The sequence below is a fragment of the Mizuhopecten yessoensis genome, unplaced genomic scaffold, assembly GCF_002113885.1.
Source record: "Mizuhopecten yessoensis strain PY_sf001 unplaced genomic scaffold, ASM211388v2 scaffold716349, whole genome shotgun sequence".
Lineage (NCBI taxonomy): Eukaryota > Metazoa > Mollusca > Bivalvia > Pectinida > Pectinidae > Mizuhopecten > Mizuhopecten yessoensis.
In genome coordinates, this window is record NW_018480072.1 from 321,060 (window position 1) to 333,801 (window position 12,742).

General features: G+C 36.0%; 1 protein-coding gene across 3 annotated transcripts in view; it reads right to left on the reverse strand.

The window, feature by feature from the left end:
* Positions 1-12,742, reverse strand: part of LOC110443492 — a 76,286-nt gene that overhangs the window by 32,860 nt on the left and 30,684 nt on the right. For 2 of the 3 annotated variants that reach the window (XM_021487727.1, XM_021487725.1), the window contains exon 2: positions 3,007-3,063. The exons of the other annotated variant lie outside the window; for it this stretch is intronic. In XM_021487727.1, coding sequence (XP_021343402.1) covers positions 3,007-3,063 — 57 coding nt within the window. The remainder of the gene's footprint in view (positions 1-3,006; positions 3,064-12,742) is intronic. 3 annotated transcript variants of the gene reach the window in all.

A 12,742-nucleotide genomic window follows, 5' to 3' on the forward strand; every position in this document is an offset into this window, starting at 1 on the left:
TATACCTGTGTTTGGAAAATAAAGTTGTTAATGAATATATTGCGGAAATGCTTTATTTTAATTCTCTCTTTATTAGAGTTGTGTCCCTTTATAACCTCATCATTAATAGAGTTCTGTCCCAAATTGTTTTTTCTTTTTCTCGGCTTTATCATTTTATACATATAATTTTATCTTACTGCTATCACATTCAAATTCCTTCTGAATTGCTTAAATCATTAAGGTCCCTCGTGTAGATAAAAATATTTTGTAAACTGATTCTAATTTAGTAATGAACATTTAAAACTGATTTAGTAAATGAACCATTCTTTTTTTCTTTTTCTTGTCTTTATCATTTTATACATATAATTTTATCTTACTGCTATCACATTCAAATTCCTTCTGAATTGCTCGAATCATTAAGGTCCCTCATGTAGATTAAAATATTTTGTAAACTGATTCTGATTTAGTAAATGAACCAAATAGCCTTAACATCAGAAGCGTTCATTTAATTTTCTTGTAACAAAAATAACCGCCATGACATAATAATCAAGACATGAGAGTTCGCTAGGGGAGGTTAACTTTACTTTGGACCCTGATTATGTAATTAAAATCCTACACACAAATATGCAGTGAATGTTTTTGAAGACCAAGGAAGGGAGGTTGCACTGGTATATTTGGTCTGAGGTAAGATATCTGGTAGAGTGCTCAACCACTCGTCTATACATCAAGACGCGTAAATGTTGGTAGAATTCCATCAATGGTTCAGCCATATATCCTGTTTATCAAAAACTGTTTCCTGGCTATGGACAGTGCAGATCCAGCTTATTTGATCAAAAGCTTAAGATAGATATCAAAAGGTTACTACGTATTTAAGACATACCTAAGCCAATACTTGCCTTCATATACATCTATTAATTGACACCCACACTACCAATCCCTTTTTCAATATGTAGCACCAAAAATTTCTGATATTCCGTCAGAGAAATCATTTTCTGTTAAGAACATGTATTGGCCCTTCATTTCTTCTTGGCACAGAACTTGGCCACATTCCCAATCAGAAATACCAAGTTTGTTTTCTTCCAACTATTTGTGCAAGAATTCCTAAATGAAATTTACAACCTAATTTTCATTTTTTGTTTTGTTTAAAAAGTATTTTATAGGTTTTTTTTGTAATTGTAACAGTAAATGAAAACAACATTTGGTAAGCAACTTATTTCTTGTCTTTTAAATGGCATTCAGGCAGAAAATTACACATGCATTTCCCCTCCCACTGCAGAGGCTGCCTACAACTATCTAATTTTACAATGTGTTTGACACTGTGTTGAATCTTCTTCCTTTTGAAGGTCAATACTCATAATACCTGCCCTCCTGTTGTACATCAATCCTGTTGGAGGATGCAGCAGATGGAGATGAAAATATAAATATTGCCAATCTGAAATATCTAACAAATTCAGTTTTGTTTTTGTTTCACCATAATTGTACACACTTCTAGAAAATACATTATAAGATGCAATGAATATTCATGGATGATGCACAATGCACTAGCATTCAAATATTACCATATTTTCACCGCGGCATTTTCAAATACACAGTTTGCTTTCGTAGTGTTTAATGTGCTAATATATCAACAATTCACCCCTGAATTTCGTAATGGACTATTCCAACCGTTGAATTGGGAGAGTTCAAATGGGTCTTCAGGGGTGAATGGGTTAAAATTAAAGCTAATGTCATTTAAGGATGTTCATATAGACACATTTTCTTGCCCATGTCCTCACCCGGCAAAAATTGAAAAATGTAAATTAAATACATATATATATTCACAATACATACAATATTTATACTACAGAAGAAATGAAGGAAGAGATTTAGTAACGGGAGAGGCAGTTAGAAGTACAAGAGACTCACAGATAGAGAAACGATCAAAGAGTATGGATAAGCTTTGTATTGCTCACTTTTTAACCCATTCACCCCTGAAATCTCATAATAAACTATCCCAACATTTGAATTGGAAGAGTTTGAATATGTCTTCAGGGGTGACTGAGTTAATTACATAATCCTTTGCTATAACTTGCAAGTGTTTGAGAGGCTTATGCTTATCAAAAATATATTATGTGGCATATGTCGGGAATCCTTGGAGTTCCTGAAGTTTTATCAAATGTGTGATAATATTGTAACCCTTTCACACCTACCTACATTACCTTAGTAAACTCTACCATGCATTGTTGAAAGGGTTGAGTGTTATTGTAAAGGAGTTGAATTTCCTGATTTAATATTCATCCTTTCTAATGTTATAACAAATTTTTCCGTATTTATCCTCCAATAACTCCAGGGACAAAATACAGTCTCCAACCTGATTTGGAAGGTGAGCCTATTATAGTATTTTTGACATTTTTACTGAATTATCGTAGGTATGGGTTGGCTTATTACAGGATAAATACAGTCTTAATAAAATCTGGAAACAAACAAAAAACACTCAAGGAAGACAATGGCGATTATATTTCAGATATTGGTAGGAGCAATTCAGTACTGCATATTAAATGTCTGGATTTAAACAAAGATTTATGTAAGTTTAAAATCAAGTTATTATGTTTGTGAAGTGAATAAAACTAAAGAAACTATGTTAATTTTTCTATCAGGAAATGTTAGAAATATGTGCACGAACAAAAAGCATTGTCTCAAAAAGTTGCAAGTTTCATTGAGAATAATCACGAGTAGAAGGATTGTTATATAGATATACAAAGCAAAAGTAGGTCAACCGAGAAGGTCAGAGGTTAGACATCCTACGGGATTATAGGTACATTGATTTGGATTTTCTTGGTCCTCATTTCCAGAAAAATGTCTAGAGTCTGAAATGAATCACAAGTGCTAGTATAGTCCAAAGTAGCATATGATACTTCAGACAAAGTCAGCTTTTGTTCCGTAACAGACTTCATTCTTTCAGAAAATCTCAACCAAGTACCTTTAATCCAAGGGAGATCACTCTATGCACACTGCAGGAGGAGAAGACAATTTTTGCATTTTACTTACTTCTTTAGAGTCAATATCTATCAAGTCTCTTGTAAGACGTTCACTTCTCCGATTTCTCTGTAAAATATGAAATACAATAACTGCGATGATGCAAGGCCAAATCTACATAATTCTACGCTCAAAGCATGACACTGACCTACATTTCAATGTGACCTTTGACATATGATCATGACCTACCAATGTAAAAACAGTCATCAACAATGCAATGATTCATGCAAACACTCCAACACAAACTCATTGACATAAGTGACAGTTACACTAACTCATTCACCCCTGAAGACACATTTGGACTCTTCCAATTCAAAGGTTGGATTAGTTAATTATGAAATTTCAGGGGTGAATGAGTTAACATAAACAGGCTTCAGTTTCCAGGAAAAAATCTATATTCCTCTCTCCCTACTTACACTAGTTTTCAGGGCCTTTTTTTTCATTTTTCCAATATTTAATAAGCATCATTAAAGCCTTATTCATCATATCTCCATATCTAACATTTGTAAAAACATTTTGCATAATATGATAAATTTGCATATATGTTCATCCAATGTTAACCAATTTTTTGCCTTTTTGCGAAAAATGTTAACACCAGAATTATTTTGTTTATCTGAACCAAATTTTCACTCATTTAAGGAAAGCTTTGCTGGTATACCATATACTAACAATAAGAACCCAATTACTAAAGCTTAATTTGGAAAAACCGAAGCAGGGTACATATACTGTGTATATATGCTGTCAGTAAACTACATTCTATACTTTCAGATATCTCAAACATGCTGCATAGACGGTCAAAGATCTGATATCTCTCGTGATATCTATACGTATTGGTCACTTGACGTAAATTCCTGGGCCTTCATGATCAGTCAAGACAACATGTCGTTATAGCTTACAAAGTAATAAGTCACTACATTGGCGTACATGGACTTCCATACTTGATATATTTCTCCCCTTAACCAAGGTAGCATGCATGTTAGTTATCAGAGTTGTCACTAGTGCAGTGTTGTCACTTAGATCCAGCATCAAGCTATTTGTCACCAGATATTCTGCCGTTTGTGACCATCTGCCTTTCTGTCATGTTTAACATTTTAACCCTTTCACCACAGTAGACCATAATGGACTCATCCCCATAAATGCATGGCAGAGTCCACTAAAGTTACCTAGGGGTGAAAGGGTTAACGTTTGAAGTCCTTGAATGTCATTCTAAGTAGTTTTCTTCTTCATCTTCTGTTAACCTGTACTTCAAATGTTATAACGGCTCATGTACAAAATAGTGGTACAACTAGACCGTATAGAAGACATGCTAGGCGAAAGGTTGATGCACTTTTCCACGTTCCTATAATCCAGGATATCTTATCAGTGGGAACACACAATTACAAACTGAGAGCTTGTCGTGTTTGCAGACAGAGGAACCATTGAACGGCGATGGAATGAACTTAATGCAATATTGGTAATGACCAAATCTAGACACTGAATTATTAGTTTTGGAGGAAAATAACAACATATCTGACATGGGGATTTACTTTTACTATGAGTGTCTTTCATGGTGTTTTTATACATTTTATGAATAAATTGAACATCTTACTTACAACCAAGCTTTGTAAATCCAGCTAACACTAATATGGTTATTGGTTAGGAGAAATATTTGGCCAATGTTTTAGCAGATATACATTGAACTTTTTTCCATACGAAATTGTCTAAATAATCCAGTCGTTTTTCTAACCACTTCTGATGTGAGCATAGATGGGTTGGATTATCGAGGCTCTCTGGTAAATATCACCATGCCAGCATACTCCATAGGTCGCCTCTCAAAATGAAATATTATAAATGACAACTAAGTAAATGTAAGAGCCAACTAAGACAAGCTTCAATGATATATTGTATCTATATATGATTTTGTTGTTTATCTGCCCTTGTAATTGGCTAAAGCTCATTGTCCATTACATCACAATATAAATGTGAACCCCTCAAACAGTACATTAGGTGCCTAAAACATTGTAAAATTGGCCTGACGAAGCCTAAACTTTTGGGGCCAAACAAGCCGGCAAAATAAACTTGAAACCCACTAATTTGTGACGTTTGAGTATATTGTGATTATATCCATTTTCTTTTTATGTGCCTTTATCCTGTAATTGCCCTGCATACCTTAAACTGGCATATCTGTACTCGAAGCAAAGTTCCCCACTGACCTACACCTGACGTTGGCTCTAGTATTACCTAACTTTTAATATGATTTTAGATATAATTTATTAGATGACATGCAGTCATTTTAATTCATGCTACAGTGCATTACATTGTATATATCTTGTCACGCACATAACGTGACAATGTATGTATCATCACTGCTGGTATCCGAGCTCTTCCATCATCCGTTTGAGAGGTGATCCTGGTATCGCCATTGTCTATAAATCTACGATAAAATATCTAACAGCCTACATATCGATTCAATAACCATTGTTCTCACAAGCTGGAGTGATCATCTCATCAACCAGTGTTTTACAACAATTTTACAACAGCCTGTTCCTTTATGAATTTGGGAAAATATAACATTATTTGTATTGAAATTGGGAATATATCCCTCAATTTTTGGTCATTTTTGGAAAATAAGGCACTTTTAACTAGATGAAACAGCCTGTATTCGCCTGTTAAAATGAGCAAAAAACCCCACTGTTACCTGACCCGTTTCAATGAAGTCAACATCAATACATGTTGGTGGAAATGAACTAATTTTTTCGCAAACAAGACGCGTACATATTCGTGTGACGTCATCAACAGTAGATGTGGGCGGCGTTTACCAACTTTATTGAACCAGTCTTTGTTCATGTGTTTTATAAATGAAATTTGTGGCCGCTGATCAGACTATATATAGCTTTCTACTTTTATAAATTATGAAGTGATAATTGACTCAAATTGAGCACAAGGAAATTTATCACAGACGGCGTACCATTTACTCAATTTATGTATGCTCAACTGAGTAAAAATCCCCTCATAATTATAACCTGACCAAAATAGAAAACTACTTCCTAAATGTGTCCGCTGTATTCACGATAAGCCCCCTGTACATATATGCAATTTTAACTCATTCACCCCTGAAATTCCATAGTGAACTATTCCAACCTTCGAATTGGAAGAACTCAAATGTGTCTTCAGGGGTGAATGAGTAAATTATGAATCTGGGAAAACAGGACTCTTTCAATATTCTCATATAGCCCTGTGAAGTTTAAAAGATTTTAGTGAGCAGCTCATAAACTATGGTAAAGGAAAAGGTTGCTATGGACATTATACAGGAAGGGCATCACTTGCTTGGTTAAATACAGTACCCAGAGCAGTGCTTTCCAACACCAAACAATTGTATAATAATTATGGCAGGTTAATACCACCTACGCAATGTTGAAAAAACAAATGTCCTAAATCTAAGATATATATAGGCTTGGCTGCTTGCAGTCTGGAGTCTTACTGTAATGACTAGATTTGCTACCAGCCCCTAAGATTTTATGAAGAATATCTCAACACCAGTTTACTTCTAGCTAGCATATTATCTCCCTCTAGTTTAGAACTCTAGGATCCGACATCCAAGTGATCGAAATTATTAGTTATTTTTTTTCTAAATAATTTCATATTCTAGAGACAGGGGCCAGTCTATGTAATGACAGAAGGCTATTGTTTACCCCTGAACACAGGTATATCTTCATGTGTCGAACACACCACTGAAACAAGGCTGTAGCTACTGGTCCTATAGTGTTTCCACATGTCTCCGCTTCAATAGCTGGCTTGCATGCTATTTACTTTCTCCTGAAGAGTCGACCACAGTTGTTGTGTGTCAGTCTCTCCACAGTGCCTAACACTTGATCTGAAGGCATTTCCCTCAAACTCACAATATAAGTATTCATGGGGTTTACTCTGCCCCGCTGCACTTTGTGTTTTTTATATTTTTTAAATTTTGTATAGGATACTACTGTAGCATAGTTCGTACAGAACATTTCAATTGACGAGATATATAGCTCAGTCGGTCAGGTCCAGAACATTTCAATTGACGAGATATATAGCTCAGTCGGTCAGGTCCAGAACATTTCAATTGACGAGCTATATAGCTCAGTCGGTCACGTCCAGAACATTTCAATTGACGAGCTATATAGCTCAGTCGGTCAGAGCGACAGTATAACAATTTTAGGTCAAGGGTTTGAAACCCTCTAGAAACTCTGGGAATTTAATAATCAGAGCAATGTTGATTATATATATTTTTTTGTCTCTATTATTTTCTCATTAAGTAGTAGTATTTTTTTCAGAAAAGTCCTGCAAGGTATATATACTTTCCTTTTCAGAAATGATTTATGAAAGCTTATTCTTATTTAAATTACAAAGTATACGTAAAAACAAAAATAAATTCATTTTTCATCAGGACATTAATTTGGACAACATTGAGGGGGAAAAAACCTATACCCCCTTTAGGGTATGGACTTAAAATGGGTCTGGAAACAATTGAATAAAAAAAGCATCCTATACGCCACCACAATCTCCAGCCTTGTCGGAAACCATATGGTACTTGTGAGGTAAGAGCCATCTCCTTAAACACTCATCCCTATCAACACAATGGTGAAGTATGTCTACACTACACTACTTCCCATGTTTAGTAAACAATAAATCCACAGATTTATGTCAAGGTTCAAGGTATCAAGTTCTTTCAAGTCGTCATCACTTGATCTTCATCACAGTTCATCCCTCTCTCCTAATCCTGATTAAAAATTTGCACGCAAAATGTCTTCCTCAAGGCACGATTTTGAAGTTATATTTAGCAACGTTTTGAAGTTATAATCAGCAACAATTTTATTTTAGTAACATCAGTTTACGACCAAGAAGTCCAGCACAATATTCTCAGGGCTTCTGATAATCAGGAAACAGTACGATAATTTCTGTGCCCTGGCCTGAAAGTTAAGCGTACAATGTATTTCTATTGCTTCGGCATGAAAGCCATACAATATTCTCAGGGTCTCTGAACTGTGTACAATATTCTCAGGGTCTCTGAACCGTGTTCAATATTCTCAGGGTCTCTGAACCCCATACAATATTCTCAGGGTCTCTGAACTGTGTACAATATTCTCAGGGTCTCTGAACCCCATACAATATTCTCAGGGTCTCTGAATCGTGTTCAATATTCTCAGGGTCTCTGAACCCCATGCAATATTCTCAGGGTCTCTGAACCCCGTACAATATTCTCAGGGCCTCTGAACCGTGTACAATATTCTCAGGGCCTCTGAACCCCCGTACAATATTCTTAGGGTCTCTGAATCGTGTACAATATTCTCAGGGTCTCTGAACCGTGTACAATTTTCTCAGGGCCTCTGAACCGTGTACAATATTCTCAGGGCCTCTGAACCCCCGTACAATATTCTCGGGGTCTCTGAACCCCCGTACAATATTCTCAGGGCCTCTGATCATGAACCCCTGTACAATATTCTCAGGGTCTCTGAACCCCCCTACAATATTCTCAGGGTCTCTGAACCCCCCTACAGTATTCTCAGGGCCTCTGATCATGAACCCCTGTACAATATTCTCAGGGTCTCTGATTATGAACCCCTGTACAATATTCTCAGGGTCTCTGAACCACTGTACAATATTCTCAGGGCCTTTGAACCGTGTACAATATTCTCAGGGCCTCTGAACCGTGTACAATATTCTCAGGGTCTCTGAACCCCCCTACAATATTCTCAGGGCCTCTGATCAGGAACCCCTGTACAATATTCTCAGGGTCTCTGATTATGAACCCCTGTACAATATTCTCAGGGCCTCTGAAGCCCTGTACAATATTCCCTGGGCCTCTGAACCCCGTACAATATTCTCAGGGTCTCTGAACCCTTGTAAAATATTCTGGGGGTCTGTGAACAGTGTACAATATTCTCAGGGCCCTGATCATGAATTAGTACAATAATCACAGTGCCCTTGCCTGAAAGCTTATAATAGCCAGTACAATATATTTGAAGTGCAGCCTGAAAGCCATGGAATATTCTCAATGCCTCTGAACCCTGAACAATAATCTCAGGGCCTCTGAATCCTGTGGCACCGATCCATGCATGCCTGGTGATTATTGATTAGAGACTGGATGTGCCGAGGTATAAAACAAATATAATTCATCAAATTTGATTTAAATCTAATGTTTTTAAGTAGTTATGATTTCTATAAATATCTGGGGATATCAAACGTAGTAGTGTGGGTTTTATCCTGGAATCTAACGGCGTTATATTGCAAAATATTTTTTTACATAATTATACTGTACTTTCAGTTAAAATGTATCAGCATCATATTGTCAGATATGATTTAAAATCACACTTGCATCTATAATAAAACAGTGCAATATTGTCTGGGAGAATTATCTATCAGCATTATACAGTCAGATATGTATAAATTATTTTACAGTACAGTCATATATGTATAAATCATTTTAAAGTATGATACTGTCATGATCAGCTCTAAGTTAACAGACTTATATTTGCCAGGTATATGTACATGTATCTTTATAAATGAAAAGGTATATATCACTTTATTACAAGTCTAAAAACTCTTAGAGTATCTTAATGGTACAGATGAATTATCATTGAGGCTGCTATAGACAAACAGAATTACCATGATCCAATATAATATATGGTTATCAGTTATATATCGCATAGGCAAGCAGAATTATCATAGGGTTACTATGGTAATTAAATTAAGGTAATATCTTCTACATAATACAGGATATTGTGACACGACATATATAGGAGCTAGCTGCCTGCTGTCTGCAGACTCCCCGATGCAGAGAACTCCAGAAAACATTCCCACATGCACTGCTATGTATGTAACCCAGGTTTTATCTATTCCTCATATCTTTTTTTCTTCCATTTCAATTTGATAAGTAAATCTAAAACTACTCAAACATATAGTTAATCAGTTTAATGTACACAAAATACGAAATTCTGCGACTATGATCAAAGGATCCGTTATTTAATTAATATGGCTCCTAAATTACTCCAGAAAAGTGTAGAGAACCCGAACTTAAAGCTGTTAATGCACTTTATTGGAAGTTAATCATTGCCTAGGAGTTAAGGCAAGAAAGGATGGACTTTTCCCTGGATTCCTATAAAGTCCCTGAGTTAATGCTATGTAATTGGCATTGTGTACATGTTGTAGGTGTTCACAGGACCATCACACCTAATTAAAACCTCTGGTGCGACATTGATTTTTTTTCTGGATTATAAAAACTAATTTATAAATAGCAAGATATTTTCTATAATGGTCAAATAATTGGATTTCGCACAGGTAATTAAACAAATCAGTGAACATGGCCGGTATTTTACTGCAAAATAACAATGACAAAGGAGCCGTTGATTAGAAACTCTACGATGGGGTAATAAGATTGAAGGCAATTCTAGAACCCGAGGACCCGAAGACTCAAAGAGGACCCGAAGATCGAAGATCCGCAGTATGCTATTCCTGTGTCCAATTAATGATAAGAGAAACATACCACCATTAGCTCCTCTCGTTTACACGTTATAGATAGCAGCATCTCGTCTGTAATCACATAAACGTGATGTTAGATAATCACAAAGAGGTTGTGAACCAGGTGCTCTCCGTGTAGAACTGATTATATAAATTTATACCTTACAAAACAGGACTCTGTGTAAAGGAGGAAACTTACACCCTGTACAGTATCAACACTGGACTTAGTCCGTACCTAAAACATCACCCTGTATACACACTAGAATAGTCTACCTAAACCCTGTACAGTATGTAAACACTGGGTTAGGCCGTACCTAAAACATCACCCTGCAGTATACACACTAGAATAGTCTACCTAAACCCTGTACAGTATGTAAACACTGGGATTAGGCCGTACCTAAAATATCACCCTGTATACACACTAGAATAGTCTACCTAAGTGAACACCCTCCTGTTTTAGGTAGTATAGTCATAAAGGTTTTTTTTCTATTTTGTTACATATTTCTTGAAATGTTAATTTTGCCTTTGATTTCAAAAAAGTCCTCAAATAAAATGTTATTTCTCCTCTTCTCTCAATACAGGTGGTCCTGAGGTTGATTGTCTCCCCTGGGTAGACGCAGTGTTCACCTAGACTGCATCTAAAACATCACACTCTATAACTTCCCTTTGGGCTGTTTTTTTTTCCATCATTATTTGTATATAAGTGCGAAACAACAACATCATGCTATTTTAATGACATCACAGTACTTTGCAATATAACATCCATTGTGACATCATGCATAATTTGGTCGATCTAGCTTTAATATATATGCAGGTTAAACCAGAAATCTAAGTAGTGATAATTGGAAGCGATAATGATTTACACCAAATTGGGCGAGTGCATTCTCAAATGAAGCCAAAACATAAACCTCTCAATGAATCATTTATTAGTTATATATATATATCCCATTATATAGCATGCCACACGACACCACTGAAAACGTCAATGCACTTGCATGAAGATTACATGTACAAAATGTACCAGGATTATCCGATTTCTGTAACGGATTAGGGATCAGATTTGAGCAGGTGTGAGCGTCATACAGACAAACCTGCGTTATAAGCCCACCCATGAAAGGTCCAAACATTACTGCAACCCTTCGGGCCAGGTGAGCTGAAAATAGTCACTTTTAATATTGATGGTTTCTTACATTCATTTTGCATACGTATCTTTACAATGGGGAACACTAAAAGTGGTCTCTTAACTCTTAAGCTAGACATTTATTTTGAATACTATGGCCACTAGTCAATTGCGGTAGTAGTTTCCAAACTTTCTGTCCATGTGCAAATTCCCCCGCTGTGCCTAATCCAATATCATTCAACAAGATAGGCAATTTAACATTTTGACAAGATAATCAGGCTAGTGGTTTTCTGAACAAGTCCAGCTGGAGATTTCACTAGTCTCAATACTATCAGGCTATCCTTACTGTCTAGCCCTGCAGGTGCAATTCAAATTGGTATCTTTACAATGGGGAACATCGAAAGTAGTCTCTTAACCCAGGTGGCCTCTTTATAGAGTTGTCAGTCACATGAGCAGGTTTCACTGTAGTCATTTAAAGGATTATTTGTGGGACAAGACTAATAGCCTTGTGACCACTAGAACTGGTAGCACAGATCATGACTCCTCCGGTATTGTGTGGCTACTACAGATAGTAGAGATGCTATTGACAGGGCCTACGAACCAGTACGTTCATGGACAACCACGTTATTTATTGCAGTGAGATGCTGCCAAGTCATTTGCACAATACAGTTTCATTTTATGTGTGAATGGCCACATATACCACACAACAACAGGGAGAAGTCATGAATGGAGCGACATGAGCGATACCTTGTCAGCGGGTAAAAATACAGTAACACCACATGACTTTCAGCAGGTAAAAAACCCAGATGATCATCAAGTGCTATGGCTCTCCCTTGGGGACATTTGTGTTTAGTTTGATTTATTCATTAGGTAAAATCCAGATTTAATGCAAGGTAGAGTCTACTAAAATTACATAGGGGTAAAAGGGTTAATCCTGTTTTCCTCATGGTGATCATTTTAGTACCTAAAACATTTAGTTTTATCTTTAATTCAGTGTATCTTATTCTACCTTAACATAACACAAAACATTTAGTTTTAACTTTAATTCTGTGAATCCGATTTTAGCTTAACACTTTATTTTTGTTCGATTAAATCTAATTTTTATGTTTTTGTTTCAACTTTAATTCAGAAAATGAAAATGTATCTTTATTCATC